This window comes from Mobula birostris, chromosome 5 (assembly GCF_030028105.1).
Source record: "Mobula birostris isolate sMobBir1 chromosome 5, sMobBir1.hap1, whole genome shotgun sequence".
Taxonomy (NCBI): domain Eukaryota; kingdom Metazoa; phylum Chordata; class Chondrichthyes; order Myliobatiformes; family Myliobatidae; genus Mobula; species Mobula birostris.
The window spans coordinates 118,501,109-118,520,027 of record NC_092374.1 but is presented as its reverse complement, the minus strand read 5'-3'; the positions used below and the strand labels follow the sequence as shown (position 1 = coordinate 118,520,027).

The 18,919-nt window shown below is 39.1% G+C and overlaps 1 protein-coding gene across 1 annotated transcript in view; it reads left to right on the top strand.

Annotated features, from left to right (window-relative positions):
* The window catches only part of LOC140197951 (low-density lipoprotein receptor-related protein 1-like), a 2,495,129-nt gene that overhangs the window by 1,104,444 nt on the left and 1,371,766 nt on the right, over positions 1-18,919 (top strand). The window contains exon 12 of the mRNA XM_072258609.1: positions 13,288-13,468. Within this exon, the coding sequence (XP_072114710.1) occupies positions 13,288-13,468 (181 nt within the window). The remainder of the gene's footprint in view (positions 1-13,287; positions 13,469-18,919) is intronic.

Below are 18,919 nucleotides of genomic sequence, written 5' to 3'. Positions count from 1 at the left end.
TAGCAGTGTTTAAAAAAGACATCAATCTACAGCATGATATTAGAAGGCTTTTGAGTTTTCAGTAGACCTAATCTATATTTTAAAGTATGTATTATCTGGAAAATGATTCGCACCCTCCTGTAAAATAGGTTAGTGCATGGTTCTTGTACTTGTCACTTTGAAGGGGGATGCTTATTTAAACTTTGTAGATTTCAGTGAAGCATGAGCCTCTGTGGTTATTTTAAATTTAACAGCCATCACCAAGTGTTTAGCCTGATGTTCCTGTTAAGGTCACAGTTCCCATGGCATTCATGACAACTGTGCCACCAAATGTCTGTTTCAAAAAATGCAGACACAACAAATGTGAAAGAACATATATCCTACGTAATGAAAAAATCCTTCAAGGCAAACTTTCTTTGAAAAAAGACAGGAATATTAAGTGGTGGAAAGAATTCAGAACTTTATAAGGACGAGATAAACAAGAGAGCCATTTTTCTCTTTATATAGACTGTAAAATAAATGAAGAAACAAGACAATAAATCAAAGAAAGACACATTTGTTAATATCAGAGTCTCAGATTATCAAATTTAAAGTGATAAAGTGATTCAATTATTTTTTTGATGCTGTGGTTATTTTGCTGGCAATGCTACTCTAGGTACGCTAACCATAAATTAGATTTTCCAATTTAATTTAAGCCTACATGGATGCACAATAACTTTAATACCATTTAAATCAATTTACACTGGAGCAAATTTAGCTAAGCAAAGCAAACCTCAAGTACTCCAAGGAGTGAACAGAAGGTGGCTTTTTGAAATCATAGACTATGACAAGATTGCCTACTTGCCAATTTGTAATCAACATCTTTAATTGCAGAGTTATTGCCCTTAAATGTGAAAGTAATAACAACAATGAATTTCAATGCATTCAGCTTTTTTTGGCTGCAACTTGAAAGAAAAGATTAAGCAGATCGAAAAGGCACTGAAGTTGCAGCAGTTGATTAATGAAAATCCCATACCAAAACGAGGACTAGACTAACTTTCATACTCTACATTACGTCCATCACTTATGTTGCTACATTCCTGTGCATGACAATGTTATTTTTAATTTGCTTATCTCCATTCTGTGTTTCTCCAACAATTTGTACATAGATCTTCCAAACTTTACTACTGTAAATATTTTGACATCATCACTATGGTAAAATGTAAACAAGAAGGCTATTTCTGCACATACGGAATATGTAATTCTAACATACCTTAATCTACTTCCAGTTCCTTTGCCCCACAAACTTGAAATCATCTATTTCTTTCAATTATTGATCCTGCTCCAAGACCTTATGACATACAGTGGGAAGGTGTACTTGTTACCCTCATTATTACAGACGTGAGGGTTAGTTTATCACATCACAGTCACATAAACTTAAAAACTGGACTTCATCAAATTTGGATGCACTAAATATTTTTCCCCCATAATCTGAGTTGGGGTGGAAAGGATCACTAAAACATAGATTGTGACATCCTTTGTTTAATAAATTTTTATTATGAATTATTCTCTTTAAGTTATCATCTTAAATGTCACTTTGCTTGTTCAGAATCAGTCAGCCTTTATTAAAGGAATTTCTCTGTGGCTGTCACTCAGCAGGGCAGTCACTGTTGCTGCGATCAAACCTCATCACAACACTGGGCTAGATCGGATTCTCCCTTACAGATTGTATGGGTGGTTGCCTGTAGATGGTGAAAATGGGGAGGCGGGAGCATAGCTGATGAAACTGAACAAGTCCTGGGGAAGATGTTCCAGATCCATTCCATGCAGACCCTTGGTCGCTCTTCCCTATTCTCCCCCAACCATAAGTCATCACAAACACTGGTGTTGTAGATCAAGACATTGAAGCTTTAATGGTACAAGAGATTCTGTAGATGCTGGAAATCTAAAGTAACACACATAAAATGCTGTAGGAACTCAGCAAGTCAGGCAGCATCTATGGAGGGAAACAAACTGTCAATGCTGAGACCTTTCATCAGTACTCTGTTGCCTGGAGCTGCTTTCTGCTAACATTTTGTGTGTGAAGCTTTAAGTACACAGAGCTTCAGAGCTGCTGGCAATGTGACCTTAAATTCAAAAAAGGTTCACTACGTTCAGTGTGATTTACATTTGATGAACTGTGAATTAATACTGTGGATCCTAAGATGAGGCCTTTTTTAAGATGATGAATTTGATCCTGTTTCTGTAGATCAGTAATTAATGGTCATCATGGAGCAAAATATCATAGAGTAATGATGTCAACACGAAAGTGAGTTGTTATAGGAAATGCTTCGACCAATTTTCCAAAGGATGGCAAATTTAAATATGCACAAAATTTGCTATTTATACATTTAAAATATTCTTATTTCTAATTTAATACATTCTAATTTTGAATTCAAAAGCAGTGATATTTGGGGGTCTGCAAAGTGACTTTTTTATTGAGATGTCCAGGGCAGGGTTTCCATAGGAAGGGCTCAAGCTGTCTGATGAGTGGGCATAAACTATGGAGATTCAAGGACACAGGCAAGGGGAATTGGAAATGCTATAGTAGATTGTAAGAATGGAATCAAGTATGTTCTATTAAGGAAGGAGATGATGAGAGTTTTTTTGTTGAAAATGGTGCAAAAATTAATAAAGTACAATCATTGATCCATGGCTTCAATCCTTTCACAAGACAAAGCAAAAGCCTTATACCTTAATCTCAGAAGAAATGTAAATTATTTGGCCTGACATGCTTTTTTGGTATGGGTTGATTTCTTTTGTTGCATCAAAAGAATTAAATCGGCTACCAACAGAAATAACTGAACCTGTTGGAATCTCTTGCCAAGGTTATGGATCTTTGGGCTATTCTTTTTGGAGCACAAGAAACTCATATTTATTCTCACAGTCCCAACATGGCTGCTGAAGATAACTATAGGCCTTTTAAAATGGTATTAACTTTCACCAAGTTAATGGAATATATCATAAGTGAAAATACTGCCTGAGTACATTAAATGGAGTCAGCATAAACTAGTTTTGAATAAGTCATATCTGATTCATATGACTGAGCTTTTAAGGTCACATTGGAGAGGAATATCTGCATGCTCTTCTCAAGATACTTCTCAAAAGACCTTTAGAAACATTGAGAGGACAATCAACATCAAATACAAAGTTCAACAATCCACATATTTTACGATCAGGGATATAGGAATACAGATCCATGATTCTTTGAAAGTGGCGTCACTGGCAGGTAGGATCATAAAGAGAGCTTTTGACACATTGGCCTTCATAAGTCAATGTATCAAGTACAGGAGTTGAGATGATATGTTAAAATTGCATAAGATGTTGGTGAGGACTAATTTGGAGTACTGTGTGCAATTTTGGTCACCAAACTACAGGAAAGATGTAAACAAGTTTTAAGTAACTAAGTACAGAGAAAGTTTATAAGTAAACTTAGGGTCTTTTAAGAGACTTTTGGATAGGTACATGGAGCTTAGGAAAATAGAGGGATATGGGTAACCCTAGTAATTTCTAAGGTAGGGACATGTTCAGCACAACTTTGTGGGCCGAAGGGCCTGTATTGTGCTGTAAGTTTTTTATGTTTCTATGTTTAATTTTGCCAGGACTTGTGGACCTGAGTTATAGGGAAAGTTTGAATACATTAGGACTTTGTTCCCTAGAACATAGAAGATTGAGGGGAGATTTGATAGACATATACAAAATAATGAGAGGTATAGGTAAGGTAAATGCAAGCAGGCTTTTTCCTTTGAGGTTGGGTGAGACTACAACTGGATCATGGATTAAAGGTGAAAGGTTAAATTTTTAAGCGGAACATAAGGGGTAACTTCTTCACTCAGAGGGTGGTGAGAGTGTGAAATGAGCTGCCAGCACAAGTGATGGATGTGGGGTCAATTTAAACATTGAAGAGAAACTTGGATAGGTACACAGATGATAAGTATATGCAGGGCTATGGTCCAGGTGCAGGCCAATGGAACTAGACAGATTAATTGTTCTGCACAGACCTGATAGGCCAAAGGGCCTGTTTCTGTGCCGCAGTGTTCTATGTCTATGATTCCTTCTCCGTAGCCCAAAACAACAAGAAAACTAGAGACACAATATATATCTTCATATGATTAAGTGATCTAATCCTCATAACGAATAGGAAATAAAAATTATGGCCTTCCCTTGGGGTTGGGTAAACGATCTTCTTTCTTTAGACCCCCAAGATCCAGTCATAATACAAAGGAACCAGAACAATTTCTAGAACTCATTAGATTTTGCTTAGTTTAAGAAAGAAGATGATAAGACCATGTATAGGAGCAGAATTAGACCATTTGGACTATCCGGTCTGCTCTGTCATTTCATCCTGACTGATCCAATTTTCCTCTCAGCCCCAGTCTCCCGCCTTCTCCCTTTATCCCTTCATGCCCTGACAAATCAAGAAGCTATCAACCTCTGCATTAAAGATACTTAAAGACTTGCCTCCACAGCTTCCTGCAGCAGAGAATTCCATAGATTCACCACTCTCTGGCTAAAGAAATTCCTCCTCATCTCCATTCTAAAGGGGCGCCAAATATTCTGAAGCTGTGTCCTCTGGACTCTTGCACCACAGTAAATATCCTCTCCATATCCTCTCAATCAAGGCCTTTCACCATCCAATAGGTTTCAATGAGATTACCCCTCATTCTTCTCTATTCTAGTGAATACAGGCCCACAGCCATCAAATATTCCTCATATGACAAGCAATTCAATCCGGTAGTCGTTTTTGTGAACCTCCTTTGAACTCTCTCCAGTTTCAACAATTCTTTCTAAGATAGGGGGCCCAAAACTTCTCACAATACTCCAAGTGAGGTCTCACCAGTGCTTTATAAAGTCTCAACATTGCATCCTTGCTTTTATATTCTAGTCCTCTTGCAATGAATGAACATTTCATTTGCCTTGCTCACCACAGACTCAACCTGCAAATTAACCTTTAGGGAATCGTGCACAAGGACTCCCAAGTCCCTTTGCAACTCAGTTTTTTTTAAAATTTTCTCTCCATTTAGAAAATCAACTCTTTAATTTCTTCTACCAAAGTGCAAAACCATACACTTCCCAACACTGTATTCTGTCTGCCATTTATTTGCTCATTCTAATCTATCTTTCTGTAGGCTCTCCAATTCCTCAAAACCTCTCCACATTTGTCTCCACAACCTCTCCGCTAACTGTTCTGGCACCCTGGTTCCCATTCCCCTGCAACTCTAGTTGAGACTCCACCGTGCAACATTATCAAACTTTCTCAACAGGATATTAGTACCCCTTGAGCAAACTATCCCTTCTGTGCAGGTCCCACCTTTCCTGGAAGAGAGCCCAATGATCCAAATATCTTATGTCCTCCATCCTACACCAGCTCCTTAGCCACGTATTAAGCTGTATAATCTTCCTGGTTCAAGCCTCACTTGCATATAGCATGGGTAGCAATCCTAAGATCACAACCCTGGAAGTTCTGCCCTTTAACTTAGCACCTAACTCACTGAACTCCCTATGCAGAACTTCATCATTTGCCATAGCTATGTCACTGGTATCTACATTAACCACAACTTCTGGCTGTTCACTTCCCACTTAAGAATGCTGAGGACTCAATCGAGATAACCCAGACCCTGGCACTCAGGAGGTGACGTACCATGTGGGAATTTTGTTCTCCCCCATAGAACCTCCTGTCCATCTCCTAACTAACAAATCCCATCACCACAGCATGCCTCTTCTCCTCTCTTCCCTTCTGACTCACAGAGGCAGACTCAGTGCTAGAGATCTGATTGCTGTGACTTTCCTCTGTTCGGTCATACACACCCCTCCCCACCCCCAACGGTATCCAAAGTGATGTTATTGAGTGGGGTGACCGCAGGGGTACTCTACGCTACACTGGCTCCTTAACCCCTTTCCCCTTCCTGATTGTCACCCAGTTTCTGGTGTCCTGCACCGTGGGTGTAAATGATCCAGAGTTTAACCAGTTCCAGCTCCAACTCATTAACGTGGACTGTTAGACGCTGCAGCTGAATGCACTTCTCGCAATTGTAGTCATCAGGGACACTGGAGGTCTCCGTGTCTTCCCACATCCCACAAGAGGAGCATCCCACTATCTGCCTGGCATCTCTAATATCCCAGCTAAGCAGATATAAAGAATGAAAGGGGGAGAAAAATGAGCTGGAGCTTTTCCTTTCTTTTGCTTTCTCTGACGGAATCCCTCTTTGTGGAAGTCTCGAAGACCTAAAGATCTCAAGATCACCAGTCTGTCTCTGTCCACTGAGATAATGGCCACTGCGCTTGCCCCTGTCTTACTTTAAATTGCTCTTGCTAATCCATCCCAAATATCGAATGGATGCTGGTCAAAGCTCTTCTTTGCTGTAATGACCTGCTGCTGACTTTTCAGAAAGAAAGCATATTGCTGAACAGTAAATACATTTTCAGATGTGAAATACTGTATGTGGGGAAAAATATCATTCAAACCCCAGAGGAAATAAAATTAACCAATTGAACATGTTGATATTTGGTAAAAAGAAAGTTCCAATGATACTCAGAGACCCTAGTTTTATGTTTTGCATTTTTCAATAAATCTCTAAACCTTTAAAACAGAGTATGAAAATAATACTGTTGCCACAATATATAACTATTTCACCAATTGTTCATTCAAGAAGTTGTGAATAATGTGAGCTCGCTAAAAAGAGATAACTTGGTAGTGATTTGATTTTAATGTAATGGAGTTGCTGAATAAATCTGAAATGTTCAAAACAAATAATTTCACAAGTACGACTATCCTTATACGAGTACTGTGAGGCTTTTCAGCAACCGTTATTTATGAGCAAGAAGTAAAGTATTTTCAATGTTTTGGTAGATTCAAAACTAGCTAAAGTTTTACTTTTGCAAAAATAATGACATAACAGATTTAAGATAACACTCCCAACTAGCTCTGGGAGCCTTATAACAATACTTGTAAAATGGTGGAATTATTTATTAGGGCAAAGCATGATTATTACTTGGGTAAAAAGTGGCCTTGGATTCAGAAGGGATAGTATTGACTGTACAACAACCATAAAAAGGAGATACAAACTGCAGGTGGTGGAAGAACTCAACAGGTCAGGCAGCATCAATGGAAACAAAATAAGAATGTACTTTTCAGTTCAAATACCCTTCATCAACATTGACAGAGAAAATGCAACTCCTAAATGAGTATATTTTGCTTGACTCAGAGATGAGACATCTGACAGGTTGCATGGACACACCAGCCCATTCCCCCTTCCCTGAACAAGTCTTCTGGTGGCTCAATATCCTCTTTCCCTGGCTGTTTGTGACCTCAGCACCCTTCTTCTCCAGAAGCATCTTCATATTGAGGTGTCACATTTGACTTTATATGTTTCAAATTGCATAAAGAAAAACAGTAATATTGATTACGAAATGGTTCTAGGCGTGTGCTGCAGCCCACATGTTTTTCTTGGTCGAAAAGGATTTCATAGTTTTGGTTACTTCCTTTGGTACAGCATGTACCACATGCGGCAAGAGACAATGGAAAGCTTGTCTTACACACTGTTTATACAGATCAAATCATTACGCAGTGCACTGAGGTGGAAGAAGATAAAACAAAAGCAGAGTGCAGAATGAAGTGTGAAAACTACAGAACGTGCAGTGCAGGTAATCAATAAAGAGCAAGATAATAACAAGGTAGATTGTGAGATCAAGATTCCATCTTATCATTCAAGAGGTTATTCAAGAGTCTGACAGAGGCAGAATAGAAGCTTTTTTAAAATCTGGTGGTACTTGTTTTCAGGTTTCAGTGTCCTCTGCCCGATGGGAAAGGGGTATGGGAGAAGGTGCATGGTGGGTTAAATCCTTGATTATGCTGGCTGCTTTACTGAGACAGTGAGAAGAATAGACAGGGTGTACAGAGGGGAGGTTGGTTTCTGTAATCCACTGAACTGTATTCACAACGCTCTGCAGTTTCTTGTGGTTACATGCAATTCAATGCTGTTATGCATCAAGATAGAATATTTCTATGGTACATTGTTAAAAATCGGTAAGAGTCGATGCGGACATGCCAAATTTCTTTAGCCTCCTGAGGAGATAGAGCTGATGGTGAGTTTTCTTGGCTCTGACATCAACATGGTTAAATCAGGACAGGCTATTTACTATGTTCACTTCTAGGAACTTGAAGTTCTCAATGGTAGCATTGTTGATGCCGACAAGAGCATGTGCACCAGTCCTCTTTCTGACGTCAACGGCCAGCTTTTTTTGTTCAGATAACATTGAGGAAATGTTGTTCTCATGACACCATATCACTAAACTTTCTACCTCTTTCTTATACCCCAACTCATTGTTATTTGAGATGTGGCTCACTATGGTGGTATCATCATCTGAGCAGGTACTAGCTAGGTATTCAGTGGTGATAAAAATTTGGGGTAGGTGAGTATTCAATTTCTTTGAACAAAGAAAATTTGTTATTTATTTTTGAGTTACTCCTTTCAAAGTGAAAAATGGATGCAATCACAAGGAAGGTGGATGGGGAAAATTCCTTTGAAATGGAGTATGAGGATTGACGAAAGGTAGTTGATAATGTGATGATTAGAAGCTTGTCATCAAGATTAAATCCCGTAGTGTAAAAGGTACTATAATAGCATGATAATAGGAAACTGATGTTTTGCCCCATCAGAGTAATTGCTTCATCAATAAAAGCATGACACCTTAGGCCTCAAATTCTACAAACGTTTATAGCTGATCAATGAGCACATTGCACAATCACAGTATATTGTGTCCTTAACAATATCCAAACATCCCCAGGCCTATGTTGAGAGGACAGAACTATTAATCAGAACGATTTGAGTGCTTTTGTTAGAAAGCCTGTTGTTAAGTTACATAAGGATTTTGGAATTTCTTGTAAAGTCGTTACATTTATAAGTTGTGATGAATATTCACTATCCTGGGCTGGGGAGGAGGGTGAGCTTTCTTATTTACTTTTTTGCCAAGCTCAGCTGTTTAACATAACGGTTGAAACTTCTAGAGATCAAAGCTTTACAGTATTTCTGAATAAGAGAAACTTCCAACCAATGTTCTTTGTTTAGCTTCTTGTCATAAACAGGATCCAGTCTTCAGTTTTTCTAATGTAAATGGAAGCAATAATCAGATTGAAGTTTAAAATATAGCTTTGCAAACAGATGCACTGTCCATAGAATGCAGGATGTTGGTTCACAGCATTTAGACTGACTTCTCAAGAGTGACCGTGTACAACAATGGATTATTTAATTTGACTTGTTTTAAACCAGACAAACTGGCTAAGATATTTAGTTCATGGAAACTTGTAGATCAGATTGATATTATCACTTGTAATATCAAATAGCTGATCTGTTAATAATTGGAGAGTTTATATGCTTAAAGAGTTATATTCACAGCATTTCCTTTGGCTGTATTCATGTGTATGGTTGAATGACATTTAAATTTAATCTTAAACTCAAACTTATTTGTGGGTACCTGGAGACTCTGTCTCTGGAAGCTTTTCGACCATTTATGTAAAAAGGGTGCCTGAAAAATTATCATGTACGTGAAGTCACCCAAGTGGTAGAAAAGCAGTATAAATGTAGGGAACATTCATCAAAGTTGCTGATGAACGCAGCAGGCCAGGCAGCATCTCCTTTTAGGAATGGTTAAAAAACATCAAGAAGAATGATAGAAGGACAGAGTGACCGGAGTCTATCAGGGCGACAGATGATTCATTTGCTTTTGACATGTCTTTTCAGCTTATAGGAATTGGATCTATGTTGTGGAAATCTTTTGTGTTTTAGAAATCAATTGTAACTTGGAAATGTTTTTAAGGTAAAAGTCCTCTGTGAGTTTAAAATGTATTTTAAGAGTTTTGTCCGAATTTAAATGTGTATTACTAAATATAAATGAACTGTGCTTAAATTACTTTGTTAACTGGAAGAATCTCTTCCTTGGTAGGGAGCAAGGAGCCACCACTCAAACAACTGAATTTACTATTGAGGATAACAGAAAAGTGAACTAGTTTTGAAGAGTAGATAGTTCCAGTGGGACCTCCCATTAGTGAGTGTACCTCCATCTATATTCGATAGAGCGTAGGGTCTTTGTTGGATTTTACAGCTTTGTGGTCAGGAAAGTCAATGCCATCACAAAATTATACTAAGCTAGAATGGTTGAATCTTTATCAATATTTCAGACAAAATAAAACAACTTTAAAAGAATTATGCCACTTGGTAGAAAATTGGCATATAAAGTTTAAAAAAAGGATAAGAAAGGGATACTGGTGAATCAGCCTGACATAACAAAGTTCAAGGTAAATTTATTATCAAAGTACATATTTGTCACCATATTCAAGACAGAGATTAATTTTCCTGCAGGCGGCCACAGTAAGTACAAGAAACACATTGGAATCAATAAAAGACTGCGCCGAAAAGAACAACCAACTACAAATGTGCAAAAACAAAACAGCAAACTGTTCAAATGCATGAGGAAGATAAAACTACAATACTGCTAATAAATAAACAATAAATATCAAGATTAGGAGATGAAGAGTCTGTGAATGTGAGTCCATGGTTTGTAAGAACAGTTCAGCGATGGGACGTGAGGTTCAGCGAAGTTACCTCTTCAGGAGCCTGATGGTTGAGGGGTAATAACTGTTCCTGAAGCTGGTGATGCTGGTCCTGAGGCTCTTGTACCTTCTTCCTGTTGGCAGCAGTGAGAAAACATTATGCCGAGAAGGTGGGGTCCTAGATGCACCAAATTAAACATTAGAATATCTTTGGAGCCATATGCAAATAAAAAAGATAAATAAATGTTTGACTCAGAGAGTAGTATGGTGGAAATGATTTCCAGTTCAAGAGACACTGACACATGTGCTTGGAAAATGGTGATTGGACAACTTCTGAACCATGCTAGGACCAGTGAACTGGTAAGCTGGGTAACAAGGGTAGTCGAGAGGATTTTGAACTGAGAAACCGATGCAAGAGATCAATGTTTGAAATATGAAGTAAGTTAAAGAATATTAATAAAGCAAGTGAGAAAAATACTATTTTCTGAAATGATAAACAGACTGTGACAAAGGCTGGCAAATGTTTCAGAAAAGTTCAACAAATATGTCATCTATCATAGATCTGCATTGTAAGGGAAGCATTGGAAGTGCGCAACATTCATACAGAAAATAATATAGTGTTCAAGTTATGATTGTAAGGGAAAAAATTAGTTAAATAGTTGGTTCACATTGAAGAGCAATTCTCCAAAAGGGGAGCAGGATTTAAGATAAAGCATCATGTCCAGGCAGAAGTGTTCCAAATAAATAGTCATAATTTAACGAGGAAATCAAATTTAATTATCTAACATAAACATCAAGCTGTTCTATTTCAACTAGTACACTGGCCTCAATCCAACAATATGGAAAATTGCCCAAGGATGGCATGTCGACAAAGAAAAAGGCACATTCAATCTGGCTAATTACCATCCTATGTTTATGTAATCTTAATTATCAGCAAAGTAATAGAGCTACTTTTCAGTGCCATTGTCAAATTACACTGAACTAAACAATTATCTGCTCACCACCAGTCATTTTTGATCCAATATGCTTCCCTCACCACCAAACATTCTTCCAGCTTCAATTCAGTTAGGATCAAAAGAAGGAATTTCAAAGATGAAGTGACAGATATTCTCACAGATCTCACGTCAGCATTGGATGAGGTACGGCAACAGAGATCAATGAGGTCTCCTAAACCCAAACACCTTCAGCTGCTTCCTCAATAGTATTCTCACCAGTGACAGATATGAGATGGAGTTGTTTGTTGCACAACATCCTTTTGTATTTCCCTCATGGAGTGAGGGCTCAACAACATTGTGAATTAGGCTGATAAATGGAACCTAATGTCTATCACCTACAAGGTATCCGGCATAAGGCACAGATATTTGTAGTCATTCATCACTTCCATTCACCTTGACATTCTTGCTCTCTCTCCATGCAGCCACAAGCAGGAATGCCAAATACAAACAGAACACCTCCAATGCAGGCACCATCCTGTCTTGAATAATTTTATATGTGCCATCTACATATCTGAGAAACCAGGCACAGATGTTAATTCTGCACTGTGGTTGCCAGTATACTGGAAAAACAGATAATATCACAGTGGGACGACTGTCAACACAATGACTGCAGTAGTTTGAAATTCTCCAGCACATCTTTGGAGGCTAAGGAATGGGAATTAAATGTTGTCCTACCACAAGAGTTATTGTGTAAAACTGAATTTGGAAGAAAGTTTTTCTTTTCTCCACCAGGAAGGAATGTTTGAAGATTGCATTGTCTGATGAGACAATTTCTTTTTGATATTCTTTATGTTTTGTTGTGATGAGATAGCCTGAAAAGGGCCTGAATAGTGGCAGGGCCAGGGATCACTTATAAAGTGCTTAGAAGAAAAGTAAATCACATGACTATGATTATGACGACACGCAGTCCCCTTTCATTGTCATTTAGTAATGCATGCATTAAGAAATGATACAGTGCTTTTCCAGAATGATATTACGAAAACACATGACGAACCGACTTAAAAACTAACAAAAACCACATAATTATAACATATAGTTACAACAGTGCAAAGCAATACCATAATTTGATCAGAACAGACAATGGCACAGTAAAAGTCTCAAAGTCTCTCGAAAGTCCCATCATCTCACGCAGACGGTATACCTCCAGCACCGCCAACTTGCTGATGCAGCATCCTGGAGGCGTTCAACCACAGTCCGACTCCGAGTCCGTCCAAAAACCCCAAGCCTCCAACCACCTCTTCGACACCGAGCACCAAACACCATCTCTGCCGAGTGCTTTGACCCCAGCCCCGGCAACAGGCGATAAGCAAAGCCGAGGATTTGGGGCCTTCGTCTCCGGAGATTCTCAATCGTACAGTAGCAGCGGCAGCGAAGCAGGCATTTCAGAAGTTACTCCAGATGTTCCTCTGCACTTCTCACGGCTGTCTCCATCAAATCCGGATTGTGCACAGCCCCTAGTTACACAACCTTTATCAAGCAATGGTAATTATTTCATCTATCCAAAATGGTGACCAGTTTGTTTCTTTCCATCAGTATAAATTGGTGAAAGATGACAACTGCTTGAATGGTATTGGTAGAAACATCACCATTCTTTCTATGCATAAGAAATATTGCACCATTTTATATTTCTGCTATAGAAAGTGAACAAATGGCTGTCAATACAGGGGATAGCGTTACACCAACATGGCAACACAAGACCATTTTTGAACCCTAAGCATGACCAGCATTTTTTCTTGTCACTACCAGGTGTGGATAATGTCGAAGGTATTGCTGTGGACTGGATTGGAAACAACTTATACTGGACCGATGATAGTTACAGGAAGTCTATAAGTGTAGCAAGACTGGAAAAAGCATCTCAGACCCGGAAGACCTTGGTGGAAGGTCAAATGTCACACCCAAGAGCTATAGTCCTGGATCCTTTGCATGGGTAAGTGCTCTGTTTTTCACCTTCAAACTTAAATGATGTCCTAATTATTGAATCTGCACCCATGACTGTTTCTTTAAGAAAAGAAACAGGCAAATGTGTATGTTACCTCTGGAGATTTAATGCTCAGTTGATGGCTCTCGATTAACATCATCAATTTACAGGAAATGTACTGTAAATCTGCAAGTGAACAAATATTCCCTGGATTATTGAAGTCTAATATAATATTACTCCCAAAATCTAAAGTTTTGTTAAGAAGTTCCTTCATTGGCACAACTGAAATAGTAACCAAATAACTAAAAAACAAATTAAGTTAAAGGCATTGTTAATGTAAATTACATGCCAAGACAATGAAACGTCAACTTGGCTGTCTTGCAGGCCAAATGGTCCGGAGGGATTTGAGTTGTTTACAAATCTTACACACCAATCAAAGCAAGCTGCCGGTTGCTCTTATTTCTTGATAATCTTGGAGCTTTACAGATCAGTTATTGCCTAGGACACAGGCTCTTGTGTGGCTTGGCAGAACAATTGAATAACTGGTCTCCAGCTGAGAGCTTAAGGGGAGAGAGGTCATTGTAAAATAAGAGCAACACACACAAAACACTGGAGGAACTCAGCAGATCAGGCAGCATCTATAGAAATGAATAGATAGTCGATATTTCAGGCCCAGACCCTTCAACCGGACCCCACTTCATTAGTTCTGACAAGGGGTCTTGGCCCGAAATGTTAACTGTTTGTTTATTTGCATAGATGCTGCCTGATCTGCTGAGTTCCTCCAGCATTTTGTGTGTGCAATTTGGATTTCCAGCATCTGCAGATTTTCTCTTGTTTGTGAGTATATTTAAAGTGGAGGTTGGTAGGTCTTGATTAGTCAGCATATCAAAGGTTATGGGGAGAAGGCAGGAGAACGAGGTTGAGAGGGATAATAAATCAGGCATGATGGAATGACTGAGGGGCCTAATTCTAGTCCTATGTCTTATGGTCTTAATTGTTCCAAGATGAATGCCTCCCCTGTTGACATCAAGTTCATTTTGAAAGTAAACTTCGGACACTGTGTGATATCTTTCCATCTAGAGTGGTATCGTCCCAGATGTGAAGGTTAGATTACACATGGAGGTAATAATTCTGAACACAATAGGCCAGCTGTTTTCATGCTAGCGGAAGCTCCAGAATGGGTCCAAAGACAGGACATAAATGCAGAATAGCTTATTCAAAGACCCCTGGATTGGTGACCATCAATAATTAGTGAAGAAATAAGAATTCCATTACCTCAATTATATTTGAAAACAGACTTGCTAGCCAACTGCCTTTATCTTGATTTAACGTGGAAAAGCTCTAACCTACAGTATGTTACGTACCCCATAACTGGCTTGCCAAACCAGCAGAAATGGACCACTTAGTTGGAGTCTGGATTACTGGAACTAAGGAAGTTTTATCAAAGAAATAAGCAACACAGTACTCTAATCAAAAGGATATAAATGCAACAGTTTAGCAATGTTAAAACACACGTGTACACAGAACTAGGATAATAGGATCAATCAAGCTCTATCGCCGTCTAAGGGTAAATGATCAGTTTCAAGTGACGCAAAATTCAGTTCAATTTAGATCAGTTCAGTTCGCAGTAATTGCTGTTGTGCCATTGGGGCAGGGAGAAGAGAGAGGCGAAAGCGAATGAATATTCAAAATGGATTCCACACAGACCTTCGACATTCCTCGCAGTTAACTTTCGGGCGAGCCCTTTGTAATATCTTCTGAGGTCACCGACTGTGACCCCTCCATTCCAGATACGATCGTTCTTCTACGGTGAACCCGGCACCAAGGCAAGGGTGGACACACACACCAACTTCCCGCTGACTCATACCTTTTTACCCTGTGCGTCTATGGCTGGTCCCGCGATCAGACCTCAAAAACTCCCACAAACTTGTGGGGGCACACCGCTTCCAGGGTCCCGTTACCTCGTGGAGTCGTGTGTCTGTTGCCTTAGCGAACCTGTCCCTTTTTATCCCCCTGCTGGGGTATCGCCTGTCCATCAAACTTCAAACAGTTCAGGGTTCAAAGCCACCGGTCCCTGACAATACTCGGAATCGTGTCTCCTTTCGGTAATCTCTCTCGTCTCTCTCTTATTAGCACCTTGCATGTTCCCCCATTGTCCTCTCATCAGCATCAATCTTCTGATAACTGGTTCTTTTCGCACAAGTATCACAAGGAACTACAGTATCCTCCATCGTGATTATAGGATGTTATCAATATACTTTTTCTCATTCCTTCTTCTCCAGTTCTCTTATTCTCATATGTCTAATCATTGTAGACCATTTTTCTTTAAAAATTGATACAAAGTTATTGGGAATACATTGTTGTAGTTAACATAGTTAAATATAAGCCCAGTTGACACTTGAATGTTAAATCTCTCAATTATACAGGATACAGATGAACAATATAAAACAATGAAAAATATCTAAAAAAAATCATGAAAAAGGAAAAAAAAATAAAAATACACCCCACCAAAAAAAACTAACCTAAACAGTGTTAATCAGCTAAACTAAACAAAAAAAGACATGGGCTGTTATGTAACATCATAAAAAAAAGGAACCATTAGTGTCGACAACTCTGTTCTCTCAACAAATATTACAAAGAAATAGAATAAGTTTGGAAAAGGTCAAATTACATCATATGAAAATGTTGAATAAATGGCCTCCAAGTTTTTTTGAATTTAATAGAGGGATCATAAACAACACTTCTAATTTTTTCCCAGGTTTAATCACAACATAGTTTGAGAGAACCAATGAAGTGTGGTGGGAGGATTAATCTCTTTCCAGTTCAGCAAAATGGATCTTCTAGCCATTTTTCTATAGGACCGAAGGCCACATTTCGCATAGTGGAAACAATCCAACAGCAGTTCATGTCTTCAAAGCACTGAGGCATGACCTTAGATAATGAAAAGTCTGATAAAAATTTCAGTTTCAACCAGGATAAAAAAAAACAAAGGGTTTATTTGGCATAGATGGAAAAGAGACTGTGTAGTATAACATGACTACGGTGACTTGGCAGATCACTCAAATGTGGTGAATTTTATTAAAACAGAAATAGGAAACATTGGCTCAGAATAAGGCTCCAGTCAATTACTATCTTGAGGACAATGTTAAAGTAGTTTCCAAATGTCTTAGTCACTCACAGAGTAGTGCACGCAACTACTCAGCAACAAGTGGCATTCTTCTGTATTTTGCTAGCCACCTTATTTCATATGTGACGAAAGAGGGTTACAAAAGTACACATAGACTAAGATGTTAACTGTCCTGTGCTAGCACCAGTGGGATCAACAGTTGATCTGCCACCTGTCTTCAGGAGAGAGAGATAAGTAAGACAATGGAGCAGCATTTGGAAATGTTAATGAAGAGACGAGAGAGTTTAACGGAAGGAGACACCGGTCTGAATATTGTCAAGACCGGCTCCTTTTAAACCCTGGGATCAACAGTTGATCTGCCACCTGTCTTCAGGAGAGAGAGATAAGTAAGACAATGGAGCAGCATTTGGAAATGTTAATGAAGAGCCGAGAAAGTTTAACGGAAGGAGACACCGGTCTGAGTATTGTCAAGACCGGCTCCTTTTGAACCCTGAACTGTTTGAAGTGTGATGGACAGGCGATACCCCAGCAGGGGGATAAAAAGGGGCAGGTTCGCTAAGACAACACACACGACACCACGAGGTAACGAGACCCTGCAAGCGGTGTCCCCCCAACAAGTCGGTGGGAGTTTTTGGAGGATAGCTCGCGGGACCAGCCATAGACGCACAGGGTGGAAAGATATGGTCAGCGGGAACCTGGTGTGTGTGTCCACCCTTGCCTGGGTGCCGGGTTCACTGCAGAGGAACGATCGTATCTGAAACGGAGGGGTCACAGTCGGTGACCTCAGAAGACATTACAAAGGGCTCGCCCGAAAGCTAACTGCGAGGAATATCAAAGGTCTGTTGAATCTGATTTGAATATCAGCATTCGCTCTCTCTCTCTCTCTCTCTCTCCCCAACGGCACGATGGTGATTACTGCGAACTGAACTAAACTGAACTCTGTCACTTGTGATTGAACATTTTACTCCTAGACTGCGATGGAGCTGATTGACCCTATTATCCTAGTTCTGTGTACATGTGTGTTTATTCATTGCTAAACTGTTGCATTTATATCCTTACGATTAGAGTACTGTGTTGCTTATTTCTTTAATAAAACTTTCTTAGTTCCAGTAATCCAGACTCCAACTGAGTGGTCCATTTCTGCTGGTTTGGCAACCCAGTTACAGGGTACGTAACACATATAAATACTAATTCAGCCTCAGTAGAACTAATTTCATTGAATCTAATACTGACCAGATTGGGATTGGTGTCAATAGTGTAAAGGCAAAGCACATAAGCAAGAACCCAATCAACAATAAATCTATGAGACAGCAACACATCTCTTGAGAAATTATAGATGAATATTAAAATGGGAACTATTCACATAATCTAATGATGTATGCAGCAACATTTTATTAAAATGATACAGTGCCTATAAAAAATATTTAGCTCCCCCCCACCGAAGTTTTGGGGTTTTATTGTTTTACAACCTTGAACCACAGTGGATTTAATTTGGGTTTTTTTGACCCTTGATCAACAGAAAAGACACTTTGTGTCAAAGTGAATACAAATCTCTACCAAGTAATCTAAATTAATTCCAAATACAAAATGGGAAATAATTGTTTGCATAAATATATCCCCCCTTTAATATAGCACACCAAACCATCACTGGTGCAGCCAATTGGTTTTAGAAGCCACATAATTAGTTAAATGGAGATCACCGTGTGCAGTCAAGGTGTTTCAATTGATTGTAGTAAAAATATACATGTATCTGTAAGGTTCAACTTCTGGTGAGTAAGTATCCTGGCAAAAGCGATACCACAATGACAAAAGAACACTCCAAACAACTCCATGAAAAGGTTATTGAAAAGCACAAGTCAGGAGATGGATACAAGAAAATTTCCAAGTCACAGAATATCCCTTGAACAACAGTTAAGTCAATCATCAAGAAATGGAAAGAATATGGCACAGCTGTAAATCTGCCTAGAGCAGTTTGTTCTCAAAAACTGAGTAACCGTGCAAGAAGGGGACTAGTGAGGGAGGGCATTAAGAGACCTATAACAGCTCTGGAGGAGTTACAAGCTCCAGTGGCTGAGATGGGAGAGACTGAGCATATAACAACTACTGCCCAGGTGCTTCACCAGTCACTGCTTTGTGAGAGAGTGACAAAGAGAAAGCCACTACTGAAAAGACTCACATAAAGTCTTGGCTAGCATTTGCCAGAAGGCATGTAGGAGACTCTGAAGTCAGCTGGAAAAAGGTTCTATGGTCGGATGAAATCAAAATTAAGCTTTTTGGCCATCAGACTAAATGCTATGTGTGATGTAAACATTATCATCAAAAACACACCATCC